The 18,886-nt window shown below is 41.4% G+C and overlaps 1 protein-coding gene across 1 annotated transcript; it reads right to left on the reverse strand.

The window, feature by feature from the left end:
• Nucleotides 1-2,201: 2,201 nt before the first annotated feature.
• CD180 (CD180 molecule) lies at nucleotides 2,202-18,565 on the reverse strand. The gene is made up of 3 exons (XM_068533218.1): nucleotides 18,476-18,565; nucleotides 8,761-8,927; nucleotides 2,202-3,930 (listed from the first exon to the last, which is right to left on the reverse strand). Exons 1-3 carry the CDS (start codon nucleotides 18,563-18,565, stop codon nucleotides 2,202-2,204), a joined length of 1,986 nt encoding a protein of 661 aa, XP_068389319.1.
• Nucleotides 18,566-18,886: the final 321 nt, after the last annotated feature.

Genomic DNA, 18,886 nt, shown 5'->3' on the forward strand with positions numbered 1-18,886 from the left:
CCTCTCTTGGCTTTGAAGGAAGGATGCCTTTGAGCCCAGGAGTTGGGAGTTAGATGAGGATGAGGGAACAAGGTGTAAAATCTTGAATACTTCTTCCTGTTTCCAGAAACTAAAGGGGAAGGAGATGGGACATTTTGGAGTAAAACTGAGGTCACGTGCCTGCTAATAGGCCTTCAGTAAACTGCGGCCTGGGTTAGCTGGGAAGCCCCACTTCTTCCCGGTCCTCAAGGCAGGGACAGGGTGAGGTGAGTGAGGCACCCACCGTGGGCACCAAATTTAAGGGGGCACCAAAAACTCAGTAACAAAGAACAATAGTATTTTAATGCAACATTAAGATATCAAAACTAATGTAAAATGTCCACAATGAACAAAAATACCAAAATTTTAAACAAAGGCAGGACGGCTACTAGTGATTTTCCTTTTGCCTCAGGCTCTAATATGGTTCCGCATGGTGCCGTTGTGGATCCTGGCTATGTTTAAAAACTTTTGATATTTATCATGGATTTTTTTTTGCATTAATTTAAAGTTTTAAAAGTAATTTTTTGCCTGATTACTGAGTTTTTTGGTTCCCCCTTAAATTTTGCACCCAAATCAAGTGCCTCACTCCCCTTACCCTAGCCCCTGTCTTGTGTCCTTAACCAAGAACATCTGGGAAAACTTAGGCTCCTGTGTAGTATTACACAAAAAAATCCCCTAAGACTGACAGAGCATTTGCAGTGAAGGTTTATGGCTTTCCTTCACTATTCCTTTGTCTTTCCTGCTTTTCCGGGGGGTACACAGGTAAAGAGTTGGTCCCCAATTTCTACTCTGTTCCACTAATATGCCCTCAACCTAAGGGTTAGTCAATTCTCATTGGATGTTTATCAATTTTTACTTTGGCATCCAATCAGAATTTTATATAACTATAAGCTACTATCTCTAGCCTAAAATGGGTTATTCAGCTTAATCCAGGCCTTATAAATGCAACGCCTGAGTACAAGAGCTCAACTCTCTTGTCTGCCAATGCAGATTTCAGAAGATCAAGCCCTGCATGGGTGTCACCCTTTGGACCTTGAGAAGAAGGTCTAAGTCATTACACTGCCAGCTTCCCTGTTGTCTATCTGCATTTAATGATTTTGCCCCCTCTCTGTTGCTGGTGTAATCTTTGCAGTACCCCCAACCTCAACAGAAACTACTGCTCACTAAGGCAGCTTACTGTGTTCCCAGCGGTGAGTGTGCCGGGATGCTTTCCTTCTTCCACTAGTTTTTCGTTGTAAATGTGCTATCTCAGTTGCTATCCCCGGTGAATAGGCTTTTGAGAGCTGGCCTGGGAACCAAACCACCATTTATCTCACGGTTCCTGTGAGAAAGAAGCTTCTAAGGACCAGACATTCAAATGAGAAGAGCATTTGGACCACAGCCCACCTGTAAGTTAGGATCTGTAACATAATAAGAGCGAGAACACCAGGTAGGTAGAAAAAGTCTCCTTGGTTCTGAAGTGAGGGTGGCCAATGTGCAAAACTCCTAAACCCTGGGGGAGGGGCATCCTGGCAGGGGTGTCTTTTTTTTTTTTTTTTTTTTTCCTTGGAGCTATTTGCACTGCAGAGGCATTGTAGAATCCTTGGAGAAGTAAGGATTAAGGAGGTTAACGAAGTCAATTTGATGGCAAGATTCATTTTTCAGCCTCTTCTTTTAAATTCTTTGTTTTCTCTTTGTCATTTAAAATAAGCTTTGAGACTTTGTCTCCAACTTGTTTCCCAAATGGCTACATTACTGAGAACTCAGACCCAAGCACAATGCCCGAGCTGTGGGAGAGAGAGCTGGGGAGCTGGGGTCCTTGGCACTGCCAAGCTGTGGGAGTTGATGACCTCCTTTTAGGGTCAAGGTGGGAGGTGCTTCAAAGGATGCTCATGAATGGAAGTGATGGCCTCCTAGTAGGTTACTCTCCTGGCCTTTCCCTGCCATGGGTCCTCCTCAACTTCTAGCCACCGTCCATGTGAGGAAAAGGCTCTGTGTCTCTCACAGATGCATCTGGCCCTCTGGCCCTAGTCAGTTTACCTTCCCAGGAGGCTTATTAGTTCTGGGACTCAGAAAAGCACAGTGAATCCCTACCCGGCTCCAGGAACCCATCTGAAAAGTCTGGTCACTAACAAACAACAGTTCCTTTACTGAGGGCAATTTTGCTAAACATATTTATTTTCGATCTCTAGAAATCTTCAGCACTAAATGTGCTGGTATTTCCACCTAAGAAGAAATTTAACTGAAAAAATGAGCAGAATGATGACCAAGAATACAAATACTACAAGAAAGAAAATGCCCATACCCGTCAGCCCACAAGACAGTTTGACATCAGACAGCTTAACTCCCCTTAAAGGTGGGGGATTTGCACACACGGTCTCCTCCGAGCCCTCGAGTTTATGCAGGTTTTCTTTGTACCATGTTATGAAATGGATATTTGAGCAAGTGCAGTCCAGGGGATTGTGACTTAAATTAATGGTGCTCTGCTGAGACAAGGCAGGGAGGAGATGGGGTGGGATGATGCGAATGTTATTGGCGGCCAGATTGAGGTAGAGCCCCTTAAGAGGGCTAAACGCATCCATGCTATCGCCTGTCAGGCTGTTGTGGCTTAAGTCTAAGTGGCTCATATTCCCAAGGCTGTGGAATGCTTGCTGGTCTATGGAGAGGAGATCACAAGAGGATAAAATCAGAATCTCCAAGCTGCTCACTGTCTGAAGTAGGTTGGTCTTTGAGATGCTCCCATCTTGAAAGTGATTCCCTTGTACATTCAGATGCCGGAGATCCAGCAGGCCTTCTAGAAGGTGCCGATTGCTGGTATCAAGGAGGCAGTGAGACAGATTCAGAACCCGCAGGAGATGGAGGTTTTGGAAGGGACTTTGTGCAGCCTTAACAAGCAGGTGGGTAAATGCCAAATCCAGGAGTTCTAGCCGAGGACATTCTTTGAATGCCTGATCCTCGAGACCAAGGGGCTCATTGTAGCTCAGGTTTAAGTATTGCAAGTGGGGCAGGTTTTTGAGTTGCAGATTGCAACAGTCAGAAGCCTCAATGTCACTGTGACTTAAATCAAGTTTCTGAAGATTTTCTAGTTTTTCCAAACACCTGGCACCGAGGTCAAGTTTCTTCATGTTACCTTTGACATAGAGGTCTGTAAGGGATGGGAAACTGGCAGCATTGATTTGACACAATTGGTCAAAACTATTTGCACTGAGAACTAATTTCTTGAGAGAGTTCATGCCCTCAATCCCAGAGGGTAATCCTTTCAAGTGAGCTGCCGTCAGATCCAACTCCTGGAGTCGAGTGAAGCACCGAAATGTAGAAGGTGAGAAGCCATCGAAATGGTGCTTTTGTAGGTTGATGCTCTCAACAGCCATGTCACAAAGTCCCTCAAATGTGGCTGAAGTGAGGTCTTGGTCATCAGTGTCCTCAAATGTCCCCAGCCAAAGAGACTGAATAGTAGAGTTCTGTAGACCTTTCAATATAACAGATAAGTTGAGAGACCCTCCAAATTTCAAACTTTGAAAGATTTTTGAATTGAAAGCCCCAGGCTCAATGCCTTTAATGTCATTGCCATTGAAGTTAAGGCTTAGGTTCGTGGCCTGTTCCAGACCGTTTATGTCTTTACTAGAGATGTAGTGTATAGCATTATTCTGAAAATCCAGGACTTTCAGATTCTGTGTTGGGAAGTTTTCTGGGAGATTAATAGAGGAAATATGGTTGCTTCCAAGATGCAAACTTTCCAAGTTTTCCAGGTTGTGCACTGGGATAAACTCAAGATTGGATATTCCTGTTTGGGTTAAGAAAAGATGCTTCAGCAACTTGGGCCCGGTAAGTGATGTTTCTGCCATGAATATCAGGGGATTTCCAGTTAACACAATGGTGTTCAGTTGATGATGGTTTTGAAAAGTATCTTCACGTACCCAGTTAATCTGGCACCTTAAAAAGATAACAGTATTTAATAAGAGTTAATTAGGGAAAAGAAAAAAATTCTGTCACAGTGACCTGTAGTAACAAAGCCATCTTTTGTGTATAGTAAAAACAGTGTACATTATTATTCAAAGTAAAACATAATAAACTTTCTTTAGTACCCACAGATGGCCTGTTGAGTTAATGACTAGCCTCAGATCTGAACACTCTGATTTAGAATTTTTTTCCAGATATTTTAGATTGAACTCTCAGAGGTTTGTGTTTGGAACAGTTTAGTGGTTTGATTGTAGTCAAAATCAAACTATTATTTACTATTATAAGTGATATAAAATATGTCTTATATACTGCATAATATATAACATATGCTATGTAAAATATGAATCTGTGCCATCCTGGGCAAGTCACAACTTTTTTCAACCTCAGTTTTTTCTTCTCTAAATTATAGTAACAATGATTACTTTGTAGAATGGTTGTGATTCAAATGGTATATATGAAAATGCCCCATAGGAATATGGAACACTAGAGGTTCAGAGAAACCCATCCTGATAGTACACCTAAAAATACTGGATTATACACACACACACACACACACACACACACACACACACACACACAGAGCTCCCCTGAAGGTCAGTAAGGGAATTACTTAGAAATGCATTGTCAAAGGGAAGCTTGAATCCGTAGAACCAAGGGAATTCTGGAGCTAGTTTTGTCATATCTGCCAATATTTGCCAATCCCTAGTGGCCTAGAGCCTGGGTGTTAATGAGCCACAGGGACCAGTGTCAGGAGACAAACTTGGGGACAGGATAGGAGGTCTTATCAAAACCTGCAAACTACCAATACCCTCAAAGGATCCTTTCAATGGGTGACCTTAAAAAAGAAAACTCACAGAGGGAGACCTTTAGGATATGCTTTTGTCTTGGCCTTGGCTCTGGGTAGAACAACAACAACAAGAACAACAAGAAAAGTCTCCTCTGAGATCCTTTAACCAGAAGCTTCCACCTATGAGAACTGTAGCCTGAATTTATGCTACCTCTGTGGACTTCCCCAAAGAAACCCAAGTGGAAAATTTAGCTTAAAACAGTTCCAGGATGGTAGTGACTTCAGGTAACTAGCAGAAGTAAAGAGAAACCTTTTCTGGAGTCATGTACTTACTTAAATTTTTATAAGAAGAACTTTCAAATTTACATAAAAGTAAAGAGAATAGTACGATGAACTTCCATATATCTTTCACACAAATGCAACAATTCTCACAATTTTGCCATATATGCTTCTTTGCTTCATCTATACCTACTTCTCTCTCCTAAATAATTTTATGTCAAATCCTAGGTGTCCATACATATTTCAGTATGCATCTCCAAAAAAATAGGTTTATTTTCTACAGCCATGATGCCATTGTCACACATGAAAATATTAATAATTCATTGGTATTATCTAGTTCCAGGAAAACATTTTAAACAAAGATTTACACAAAGTTCCACATGATAAATGAGCTCAAAATAAAATTCACTAAACACATAAGGAAAACACATAGCTTAAGTCAACCAAAAAAAAAAGTTCTACAGAATCAGATTAAAAAAGGTAGCATGGGCTTCCCTGGTGCGCAGTGGTTAAGAACCCGCCTGCTAATGCAGGGGACGCGGGTTCGAGCCCTGGTCCGGGAAGATCCCACATGCCACGGAGCAACTAAGCCAGCGAGCCACAACTACTGAGCCCGCGTGCTACAACTACTGAAGCCCACACACCTAGGCCCGTGCTCCGCAACAAGAGAAGCCACCACGATGAGAAGCCTGCACACCACAACGAAGAGTAGCCCCCACTCGCTGCAACTAGAGAAAGCCTGTGTGCAGCAACAAAGACCCAACGCAGCCAAAAATAAATAAATAAATAAATTTATAAAAAAAAAAAAAAAGGTAGCAGATGCCAGAGTTATCAGATATATCTGATAATGTGTATGTATATATATCATATATATGTGTATATCTATGATATATAAAGAATATATTATATAGCTTATATGTATTGAATATTATCAGAACATATAATAAATATGCTTTTGTCAAACATGTTTTTTTTGTTTTGTTTTTTTTTCACACACACACACTGTATTTTATTTTTACAAGAGATAAATAGACTGACACGAAGCATTGTACATGGATGACCACAACAAAAGCAACAATGATTGCAATTACCAAACCTGAAACACACTCATACTGTGTCATAATATTGACATTCAGTCCAGTAATCCTCCACTGTAACAGCTCCTTTACTTTGCAGTGAAAATTGATTTGTATATTCTTTGCCTCTGAGTCCTTGTGGGATTTTTTTTTTTTTTAATTCAGACAGAAAGTCACAAAAATTATACTCATCCTCATCAGTTCACTCAGTCCCATGTAATTAAATTTTTTTTTTCATCTTGATCTTTTGTTAGCACTTTTTTGAGTTCATCAGTTTTTCATTAGAGTTCTGAAAATGCTTATTCATTCAGTTCAGCAGTACCGTCAGTTACCAGAAACCTGTACTTGTCAGAGTCTTTTCCATGAATTTCTTGAAGATGAAACCCTTTTATAGGAACATATTTGCAAAAGCATCAGAGTACACCCAGAACTGTCTGTAAATGACAAAAGACTTAAAAATGACCACAGTCAAAGATTTGATGAAAGTTCATAATAATGCAGTTGACAAGAAAATTAGTTATTTCTGAGATATACATTTTACAATACTTATATGTATTGAATATTATCAGAACATATAATAAATATGCTTTTGTCAAACATATGTTTGATATGTTTAAAGGTAACACCAAGAACCAAAAGTATGATGAAGGAAAAAATATTAAAAGTGATCTCATATATTTGTAAAATGAAAAATCAGTGAAACTTATTGAAATGAGGGAAGTTAATAATTGAAATTATAAGCCAATGGATAGTTTATACAGGAGATTAAACACAGCTGAAGAGGATATTAATGGACTAGGAGTAAATATGAGGATATTACCGAGAATGTAGTCCAAAAAACAAGGAGTTGGAAAACAAGAAAGAGAGATTAAGATATATAAAGGACAGATAAGAGGATGCAATATAAGTCTCATCAGAAATCCAAAGGAGATACAGGAGTGAATGGGGGCAAACCAGAGTTCAAATTGATAGTGGCTAGAATATTTTAGAATTGATGAAAGACGCCAATCTCAGATTCAAGGAGCCTGACGATCTACACAGTGCATCATTGTGATATTACAGAATTCCAAGGACCAAGAGAAGCTATTGGAAATGTCCAGAGAAGAAAAGACAGATTGCCAACATGCAAACAACGACTAGACAGATAGATGACCTCCCAACAGCAACAGTGGGAGACTGGAATGATAGACTCAAAGGGCCGAGAAAAAAACAACTGTCCACCTAGAATCATACGCCAGAAAATGCTATCTTTCAAGAATCAGAGTGAAATAAAGATATCTTCAGAAAAACAAAAACTGAGGGAGCTGACTGCTAACAGACACTCACTAAAGAAATGTCTAAGGAGGTGCTTTAGGAGAAAGGAAAATGATTCCAGAGAGGAAGGTCTGAAAAGCAAGACAGAAGAATGAGAAAAGGGGATAGAAAGCAAGTTGGTAAAGCTAAGGAAACCACGACTGTGTTAAGTAATAAAAACAGTGCCTCATTTGTAGCCAGATTACAGGTGGGGAGGGCAGCAGAGGAGGAGGATTTTAGAAAGTATGAGGTCCTGTTTTTATCACTTTTTCAAAATAGCAGTAGAGGAAACTAAAAGTCTTTCAGCTACAAAAGCTATCCTGGCCCAACACTTCTTAAATATGTGGTCAAACTCATCTCATCTGAAAATGAGAAATGATAAAGGAGAGGGAAAGTAAATTTCTTTGTGGCAAAACTAGGTAGGTAACAGAAAGATCTGAAAGGGCAAGGCTTTCTCTCAATTGTATCTCACGGAGTCTTGGCTGGGAGGTAGCCTAGGGTTATTTGGGGGACTCTGGACTGGGAGTCAGGAGAGCAGAGTCCCAGTTTCCTTCCCGTGTGACCTTAAGCAAGCTCATAAAATCTCCTTGAACCTCTGTTTTCCCATCCAACACGAGTGGGATGGCAGTATGTACCTCCCAGTGGTGGTTATGCAGATGTGAACGTACAGTTCTATGTATGTGAATACTCTCCTGCTGTGTAGAAGCTTAAGTTGAAGGACCAAAGTAGAAGAAGTAGAGCTGTTGCAAGGGGTGCAGACCTCATCCACATACGGAGCCCTTCCCCCATTACACACACACACACACACACACACACACACACACACACACCCCCCAGCTGCATTTCTCTTTCACTCTCTTCCTTATTTTCTTATGATACTTCTGCCTGCTGGTTCACAAGCACTGGTTCAGCATTTAGAATCCTAATTCTGCCTCTAAAACCAAATAATGGAACTCTTTTTTTACCAAGTTTCAGGAAAAAATTAGTAGATGGCATGTATTTCTCCTATAATTTTTTTCTTAAAATGTCACACCCATTAATAGTCAACTGTGCTAAAATATAGTATGATATGGCATCCGATTTAGTAGAGGATTTATTTTCAGTTTTGTTATTGATAATCCTTAGAACTTCATAAACGGCACTGCTGACACAATCTAGTTTGAGAACAAGCCACTTTCCTCTCCATTGATTGGTGCTTATTTAAATTATATTTTACCTGTATAAAAATATTTCATGGGAAAGGGTAAACATGCAGAATAAGCATGTTGTCCCTGTGCCCCAAAAGAAGGTCGTGGAAACAATTTGAATGCAAGTTGTGTTTTGACCTAAGTAAAACATCAAGCACACGCAAAGAACTCAGATACATACCTGGTCAAATCCAAAAAGATAAGATTTATGAGCCTGCTGAAGGTTATATTTTGAATTGTAGGCAAGAAGTTAAAGCCGAATTCCAAAAATTCTGTTGTATTTGGTAGAGTGTCAGGAATTTCTCTGAGACCTAAATTTTCACAGTTATATGTCTTGTTGGCTTCTTTCTGATGAGAGAAACAATGTAAATTAGTATCAGACAGTATATGGTGTATGGTTGACTATCTAGCAAAATTACATGTTTTATCCTTTGAGCAGCGGTCTTACTTCTAGGAATCTTCACCAAATATAATACTTGGAAAAACGCAAAATGACTTATGCATAACATTATTCATTTTAGTATTTTTTTACAATAGCAAAAGATTGGCAATAATCAGATTTTCCATCCATATAGGACCACTTGAACAAAATATGGTATATTCACTGAATGGAACCCTGTGTAGCTGAAAAAAGGGTAAGCACGATCTCCATAAACGGATAATTGAGTGATATGCAGGTTTACTGTAAGGTGAAAAAAGCAAGGTGCAGAACGTCTATTAGTATATATTGTATATGGTATATGGTATACAGTATGCTACCTTTTGTGTAAGGAAGGTATGTGTGTATTTTCTTACATTTACAAGAAGAAACCCTGGGGGAAAACCACAAACTGGTTATATTTAAGGGAAAGGAAGGAACCAGATGGAGGAGCGGGGATGAAAACAAGCCTTCTCTGAACGCAATTTGTTTTATAGTTTTGATTTTGGACGCATGGAAATGTTCTCTTTCACTTTGAAACAAACAAATCAACTCTAGATTAGCTTCGACAAAAGAATACGATCAGATATTACATACTTTGTGATGTGATGCTGTACGAAGTACACAGCACCACCTATGAAGTATTGCCAAAAAAAGTTTAACCTTAAATCCAGTCAAGACTTTAGGCCTAACTTTCAGTCTATAAGTGATTTGGGGGATTTCAGGTAAACAGCACCACAAGGCAGCAGTCAGCCAAAGGCAGAAGGTGGAGCATTCCATAGCATGACTGACTTCGTTTTATCAAAATGTGACTGATGCTTGGCGGACGTGGAGAGCAAGGGGGTGAGATGAGAGACGAGGCTGCTCTTATAAAAAGAGACAGATACAAAAGCTACTTCAGAGACATAACCAACAAATAATAGAAGAGCCCTTCTTTTCTAAATGTTGTATTGAAGTATAGTTGACTTACAATGTCATGTTAGTTTCTGGTGTACATCAAAGTGATTCAGTTATACATATATGTATGTGTGTATATATATTTTATATATACATTCTTTTTCATATTCTTTTCCATTATGGTTTATCACAGGGTATTGAATATAGTTCCCTGTGCTATACAGTAGAACCTTGTTGTTTATCTGTTTTATATATAATAGTTTGCATCTGCTAATCTCAAACTCCCACTCTAGTCCTCCCTCACCGCCACTCCCTTGACAACCACAAGTCTATTCTCTATGTCTGTGAGTCTGTTTCTGTTTTGTAAATAAGTTCATTTGTGTTGTATTCTAGATTCCACGTGTAAGTGAAATCAATGGTATTCGTCTTCCTCTTTATGATCTACTTAGTATGATAATCTCTAGGGTCCATCCATGTTGCTGCAAATGGAATTATTTCATTCTTTTTTATGGCTGAGTAGTATTCCATTGTGTATATATGTACTACATCTTCTTTATCCATTCATCTGCTGATGGACATTTATTTTGCGTCCATGTCTTGGCTATTGTAAATAGTGCTGCAATGAATATTGGAGTGCAGGTGTCTTTTCAAATTATAGTTTTGTCTGTATATACGCCCAGGAGTGGGATTTCTGGATCATATGACATAGAGTAGCCCTTCTTTAGATGCTGATTCAAATAAAGCATTTGGGAAAAGACATTTTATCAGGGAACTTTGAATGAGGACAGGATATTAGAGAATACTAAGAAACTGTGACTTTTGTTAATGATAATGACCTTGCCGTTATGTAGGAGAAATGTTCTTATTTTAAGTTGCATTTTGAAGGATTTAGAGGCAAAATGACATGATGCTTGGGATTTGCTTTAAAATACTTTGGCAAGAAAGGAAGGAGTGGATAGCGGAAATTAGTAGGCAAAACGTTGATGGTTGTTGAATGTGGAGTGATGCACGCAAGGTTCCCTGTAACTAAGTGCTTTTGTACATATTTAGAAATTTTCTTAATACAATCTTTTTTAAAAAGAACTAACAGCATGGCACAGATCTTAGGTCATAGGTCTTGTAATCTTGAAGAATGACTGAGTTTTAAATCTCTGGAACTGCAGGCTGCTGATACCAGACCTAACATTTGGGCACAGCCCTGCACATAAATTCAGAGGATTCCTCATTCTGGGTCCCCAGGAGAGTCAAGTGTTCTGACGTCTGTTGTTTACTGCTTGCTAGAAGTGCAAACTCAAGTTATAGATCTTGGACTAACTAGGTGAAAATGAGAAGGGGTTAGTTAGAAGCCTATAGAACTGTGGGCTCATAACTTATCTGGATGATGCCTTAGGATAAAGGATAGTGGGGCAGGTATGAAGGTCTGTTGGGGTTTATTTTGCATGGGGAGGCTCCGGGGAAAGAAAGAAATGATCTCCAAGAAAAGTACACTTGGGGATACAAAGAAGAAAGACATCCCAGAACCATAGGCCATCTCTCAGCTCATCTCAGGCTCCACGTGATTTCATCCAACCTTTCAGGCCCTGCTTTCTCTGGGCCACACAGTTGGTCTCACTAGACGCCCCATTGAGACTGCCCTGGACTGGGAAAGACCTGCCCCATGAAAGTATAAATCAGCAGCTGTCCTCATCCTGAGTTGCAAACAGGTCTGCTTAGTTAGAAACAGAAGATGGCACACATCCGCCTTTGTTCTGAAGTGTGACATTTTAGAGGTGTTGCCAATTTAACTGCTTTTTCCTTTATTCACTCCAACTTCTGCTGAGTTGGGCACTTTTTTGTAGGTACAGTGAGCATGCTCATTTACAGGAAATCACTGGTTTTCTTCTATATTGTGGCAATATTAAGAAAGTCACTGAGGAAATTGCCATATTTATATTTTCTTGTAATCCATAATTGTTTCATAGACCCAAAGCCCTTCAGGCACTGCCACAAATCTACATAATGCCCTTGAAATGCACACTTTGCATTTAAAACATATTTGATTGACTGGTGGGGGAAACACATGGTGCTAGACCCCTCTTTGGTCCCCCTGAACATGGAAGACCTAGAGAGAAGATGTATGTGCAGCTGCTAAGGTCTGGATTCGCTTTGAGGACACATTTTTCTCTTCTGGTCTCCACTGGCATAGCTGATGTCATATATACGTGGAGAAAGGGGGCCTTTTCTCAATTCATCTCACTCTCTTCTGGTCCTTTAGCAAAAGGCTCGACACTGGCAATTCCCTCCTTTTTGCAGAATATAACGTGCCCGTGACAACTAAGTTGTATGCTTTACTAAGCACTTCACTGCATTAATGTGATTCCCAAAGTTGGAATGGAACACTAGCTCCCCTGAGCCAGTGGCCTGAGGGAGCGCCTAGCAAATGGAAAGGAATAGCTCAATTTCAACCCAGTGAAAACCCAAGAACCAGTGCATAACACTTCCCAGGAGTACTGAGAAGTCCACCACCACGAGCCTGGGTCGTAACACTCAATAATCTCTAGTTACATAAACTGCAATGAGCTCTCTGCCCTTGATTCCTAAAGAAAGACGCAAATGACAAGAACTGCAGCTCATGAGAAAATCTGAAAACCAAACACATTTCAGAGACTGTTCTGGGCTCTTCTGCCACGGCTTTCACAGCCACACTCCCGTACAATCACTGCATCTCATTTCCATGTCTCTTTTGTCTCCTGTAATCTGAAATGATTCTTCAGCCTTTCCTGGTCTCTCCTGGCATTGATTAATTTTTTTAAGAATCCAGGCTCATAGTTTGCAGAATGTTACTCCTTTGGGGTTTGAATGTTTCCTCATGATTTGATTCAGGTTATACATTTTTCATAGAACTACATCAATGAGATTGTATCTTATTCACTGTCAGTTTTCACAGCAAAACTTTCTAGGGGTGAGTTCTGATAGCATAGCACAGGATTCCCGGGCAGCAGAATGATAATACAACGGAGCAGGAAAGGACAGGGGGTAAAAGAGGATTGCTGGGTCCTGACTGTGTAGCCACTGCCATTTTGCCCAGGGCTGGGCCAGCTGTGAGGATCACGGGTTCAGTTGCTTTTCTAGGCAGACACCCACCACCGCTTTTGCAGCTCCTGTGGTTTCTCTGAGCCCCACATGACCACTTCTTATAGACCCAGACTTCATCGCTAGACCTCAGTCTAGGGTCAGTTTCCAAAGTCACTTTCTCATTCTTCTGCTTTGGCCATTCCATCGCAGACAGGACCCTTCTGGATGTGAACTTATGCAGCCAGCAGGGCTGAGACAAAGCCAGCTGGTATTCAGGACAACTGCCCCATGCCCGTCCCTATTCCATATCATGGGCATTTGCACTGGGACCTGTGCCGGTCACTTCATCTCCAGCTCCGCCACAGAGCTGTGCCTTTACACAGAGCAGGACTCCCAGGTGCTACATCTGTGTCTGCAATCCCTTTTCCCTCCAGGTATTCATTTGCATTTTTTCAATCAGGATCTTCTTTTGCTTCTTTCTGCTGCATCTCTAACCCCCTGCCATTCCACAATATTTTCTCTCCTCACAAGTGCTGAGATCATTTTCTGATTTCAAATTCTCTGAGTTTCACGCAAGTGCTGATCCCACTTGTTGGGATGTCTCCTCTGCACTTGGTACCCACAGCAGCCAGCTCCTCCAGGCACGAGGAGTCTGGGACACTGAACCCCAGCCCTCCCTCGGTGATCACTCCTCTATCCAGAGATAGCAATTTGACTGAGCCAAATCACAGAGTCATAATTACTCTCTGAAAATGAAACAAAACACTCCCAAGAGGTCACAGCCCTAAAACTTTGCTGTCAGTCTAACTCCTCCAGGCAAAGGGCACTCCAATTATAAGTGGTTCTTTTCCTGTGTCTTGAGGCAGACTGCCCAGGTTCAAATCCCAGCTCTCAACTACCAAGCTGTGTTCTCTGAGCTTCCTTTTTTGCCCAGCTGTAGATCGAGGGTAATAACCCCTGTTGACAGACCAACTCTGAGGATTAATGAGGTAATGTACGTCACTCTCACAAGAAAAGTTAGCATTTCCCTGGATCATCAAAACGTCATTGTCATCGTCTAGAGCTATTGGGAAGCCCTTGTATCCATGAACTTGGAGTTCTCTTAAAACGTAGCTCTACGTAAACACTCTCCCCATACCTAGACCCAAAAGACTGTCTCCTACTGTGGTTTTAAGGGGACAGAATAGTCAAGATGAGCCCATTTGAAATGAGGAGGCATGCCTACAGTCCCAAGCAATTATTCAAGAGCACATGTAAAATGTTACCTGAGTCCGAATCACAGAACACTGAATTCCAGCTACTCTTTGCATATTGGTCAGCCTCCAAAAACCTGGTCATAGATCTAATTTTGTTACTTATGATACACACACCTGCATGAATACACACACAGAGCATTTAAGCATGGAAGGTTCTGTGTGGAGTATTTACGAGTGTTCGTTATAATATTTTTAGAATATTTTAGAATTTGTCAAGGTTTGACATTTTTTTCGAACAAAAAGTTTTATTAAAAAATTCATCCTGACTCCTACGTCACATCATATGCAAAAAGCAATTCCAAGTGGACTGTAAATTTACATGTGAAACTTAGAAATAAATACCAAATTATAAAACTTCCAGAAGAAAACATAGGATAATATCTTCATGGCCTTGTGTTGGCAAAAAAATTTTTTTAAGTTATTTATTTATCTATCTATCTATCATCTATCTATCATCTATCTATCTATCTATCTATCTATCTATCTATCTATCTATCTATCATCTATCTATCTATTTAGGCTGCACTGGGTCTCCGCTGCTGTGTGTGGGCCTCTCACTGCTGTGGCCTCTCCCGTTGCGGAGCACGAGCTCCAGGTGGGCGGGCCCCAGCAGTTGCCACGCGTGGGCTCAGTAGTTGTGGCTCGCGGGCTCTAGAGTGCAGGCTCAGTAGCTGTGGCACAAGGGCCCAGCTGTTTCGCGGCATGTGGGCCCCTCCCGGACCAGGGATTGAGCCTGCGTCCCCTGCATTGGCAGGTGGACCCCCAACCACTGCACCACCAGGGAAGTCCCGGCAAAAATTTCTTAAACAGAACAGATATGCACTGAAAATAAATAAAGGAACAATGATAAATCAAGCAATGTTAAAATTAAGGGTTTCTGTTCATCCAAAAATGTCAAGAGAGTGAAAAGGCAAGCCACAGAGTGGGAGAAGATATTTGTAATGTGATAAAGAACCTGTATCCAGAATACATGAAGAACCACTACAAAAACAAAAAACAAAAACCAAAATACAGACAACATAAGAGAAAATGGGCCAAAGACTTGAAATAGGCACTTACACACACACATACGCACACAAACACACACAAGGTTACATAAATATACTCAATTTAATTATTTATCAGGAAAATAAAAAATCCCAGTGAAATACCCCTATCCATCAGAAGAGCTAATGTTCTTAAACAAACAATAGCAAATGTTAGTGAGGCTGTAGGGCAATCAGAACTCACATCCATTGCTGGTGAGAATAAATGTGTACCAACCCACTGAAAAACTGTTTGGCAATATTTACTGAAGTTAAACGTATGTGTACCCTATGACCAAATACATCTACTCTCTATTATACATCTAATAAATATTTGTTTACTAAAGACCTAGGTAAGAATATCCAAAGCAGCAACATTCATAATAGGCAAAAAATTGAAAACAATGCAAATGTCCACTAACAGTAGAATGTATAAATAAATAGTTTCACTAATAAAACAGAATACCATTCAGCGATTAATGGAGCACATGATGGCTGCACACAACATCATATATAAATATCACGTGTTTGATATTGAGCGGAAGCAGCCAGACCCAGAAGAGTACACACTGTATGGTCTCATGTACACAAAATTCAAAGAGAGGCAAAGTCAATTTTTGGTGACATAAATGAGAGTACTGGATGGTCTTGGGGGCTAGTGACCGAGAGGAGACATGAGAGGGCTTCTGAGGTGCTGAGAAAGTTCTGTTTCTTGATCTGTGTGCTGTTCACATGGATGTGTTCACTTGGTGAGAACTCATTGAGCTCTACACTTAGGATTGGTGAGCTTTTCTGTATGTATATTTTACTTCAATAAAAAATTTACTGAACTCAAAACAAAACCAAACCCTTGTTTTCAGGATAGGGCCTGATAAATTCATGGTGGTCACATGAACATATATACAGTATGTGTTAATTTTGCTGAAATGGAATAGGAAGAATGAATGAGGAAAGGAAAACAAGAGGAAGGAGTGGGCAAGCTGGAGTGAATTTCACCTGAAAAAGGGCCAAACCGTTAAATCAAAAGCATCCTCTCCTACCACTTCTACTTTATCCCACTTTTCTGAAGCCTAGACGGTCCTTACCTTCAGGAACAAGTCGTATCTCCCAGTTCCCTCCCCAGTATTGACATAGAAGTGAGGGCTCTATAAATAGCCTTAGAATCCTGCTATCATGAACTCAAACATGATAGAAGAGGTAAAGGAAAATATAGACCCACTATTAATTGAATAGGTCCCAAGGCATTTAAAATCAGAGTCCTTTCAGAGGCAGGGCTGCAGGGAGGATGTGATATTGGAAGGTTTCAGTCTCACCTGACTTCTCCAAAAAGGAAATCTCTCACTGTAGCATAGGGCAGGCCTGGAGGTCCTGGGATGCTCAGTGTCACTCCTGCCACCTGAATGGCATGGAAGTCCTCTGAATAGGCAGCAAAAGGACTAGCTCTTCCTGCCTCTTTCTCCTTCCCTCTGCTAAAGCAGGTACCATTTGCAAAAAGCAACTGGTGACTCTAGGGCCTGGTGTCTTCAATAGGAATCTAGACTGGTCCAATATTTTCAGGGATTTCCAAAATCTCCCAGCAGTGAGGGCCCTTGTGGGCTTCAGAAAGGCTGCACAGACTTTGCTGCAATGTGGGGATTTAAAAAGTGAACTGGTAGACTTAAGAGTAAGATGTTTAACATGGACTGATTCCCAATGAGCTGGAATTTAATGGTAATATTATCCCATCTGAGGATGTTGCTAGAAGGTGGATGGCATACCCTACCTGATTACTGAGGAGATGGTGTCTCCACTCCTACCCTCTTACATGTTACCTACAGGCCTCTGTGCAGTTGATTTTTCAACCTGAATGATGAGGATACAGCCTTCTGGAGCTGATAAAAGCCTTTTACTTGCCCCCTTCTGTTGTGGGCTGAATTGTGTCTCCCCCAAATACATATGCTGAAGTCTTAACGTCGGTACCTCAGAATGAGACTTTATTTGGACATAGAGTCTTCAAAGAGGTAACTAAGTTAAAGTGAGGTCATTAGGGTAGGCCCTAATCCAATACGACTGGTGTCTTTATAAGAACAATAAATTTGGACACAGATGCATACAAAGGGGAAATGATGTGAAGACATAGGGAGAAGAAGGCCATCAACTAGCCAAGGAGAGAGACCTCAGAAGAAGCCAACCTTGCCAACACCTTGATCTTGGACTTCCAGACTCCAGAATTGTACAAAAGTAAGTTTCTGTTGTTGAAGTCACCTGGTCTGTGGTACTTTGTTATAGCAGACTGAGAAATTTCCCCTGGGCATCGTACCTCCTTTTGGTCTGAGCGTGCATCCTGATTCCATCCCAGTACCAGACTAACAAGGTTCTGTTGCTTTCTGCTTCTAGGCCTTGTTCCAGTCCTAGCTTTGATTCTTGCTCTTGTCTGGTGGGTCCTTGCTCCGCTCTCCCTTATTCTCCTCACCCTGGCTCCTAAGCCCTGCCTTTCTCCATCCTGCTACTCCTGCCTCTTTGTCATCATTCAGCTCCAACCTAGGAAAGCAGCCCACTCAGCCACCAAGACTGATGGTCCTTCCTGTTTACAGCACTTGTCCGACAGGCCACATGGTGCTGGATACCAGCTGGGATCAGAGGTAATGGGAGGAGGATGGCAAGAGAATGAGCCCTTCTCCTTTCTCTCTCTCACCACCCTCCCCAAGAACTTCCCACAGGTTGATAAATACTGTTATGGTCCAAAACAGAAGGTGCAACTTGGCTCTATGCTCAGATGCTTCTCCTGTGGGTTAGTGAAACAGATGGAGGGCTGTCGAACTCGAGGAGAAAGCCAGACTCATTCAGAGTGATCTTTATATGCTCTAAAGCCTGGCACAGGTGGTCTTTACTAGTCTCTGTCCTGAATGCCAGGAAACTGAAGGACTCTTTGGGGAAGTGGCCATGTGCTGGGAGGTTGGACAAACGCTCCTCCATGCTAGGGAGCAGGTTTGGAGGTCTGCTCTTTGCACTGGGACCCTGTTGACATCTTATGTCCCAACTGGGATTATTTGGGGGAAATTGTTTGCAGAGGAAAACAACTCTCACTTCTTCCTACTATGAATCAGTAAGATCATCTCCCCGGCTGAGCCCTTTGGTTCCTTTTTCACTCTAAAGAAAAACTCCTACACACCTCGTTGCCCTTTTAAGGCTCAGATAGGACTGCATGCTGAATCTCAACATTTCCAGGTGGTTTAATCTGGACAAAGACAAATAGTTTGGACTCACCTCAGTGCACATTGGATTTGAGGAGGTGATGACTTCACAGCTGGCAGAAATCAGCACCGCCAACAGGAAGCAGCCGACACGGGGAGCCATCACAGGACCGAGGCAACCCAGCTTGGCAGGGTTAGCTACTGCCTGGAGCTGAGAAATCGAATCAAGCTATGATGGCCTGGATAATCTGGCAGCCAGAGAGTGCTCAGAAGGGTAATCTGAGAACAAGAAATGCTGTTGACTGCTCAGCATTTGGTGGCTTTTTGCTGCAAAAAAGGGGAAGTCACTTCTGCATAGTACCCATTCTTGCCAAAAATAGCTGAGCACCCAGCCTCAGAATGGCCCAGTGCATTTCCTGGCCAACATGAATCAGTGGTGCAGTTCCTTTGCGCTGGTCACATGGACTCTCAGGGTGATGGTTCC

Source organism: Eschrichtius robustus, chromosome 2 (assembly GCF_028021215.1).
Source record: "Eschrichtius robustus isolate mEscRob2 chromosome 2, mEscRob2.pri, whole genome shotgun sequence".
Classification (NCBI taxonomy): Eukaryota; Metazoa; Chordata; class Mammalia; order Artiodactyla; family Eschrichtiidae; genus Eschrichtius; species Eschrichtius robustus.

Excerpts from the sequence above, each read along its gene's own strand:
- CD180 (XM_068533218.1), bottom strand. The coding sequence starts at position 18,565 with ATGGCTCCCCGTGTCGGCTGCTTCCTGTTGGCGGTGCTGATTTCTGCC. Across the intron at positions 8,928-18,475 it reads CAAATCCAATGTGCACTGAG|AAAGAAGCCAACAAGACATA; the intron begins GTGAGTCCAAAC and ends TTCTCTCATCAG. Across the intron at positions 3,931-8,760 it reads ATCTTTTTGGATTTGACCAG|GTGCCAGATTAACTGGGTAC; the intron begins GTATGTATCTGA and ends TATCTTTTTAAG.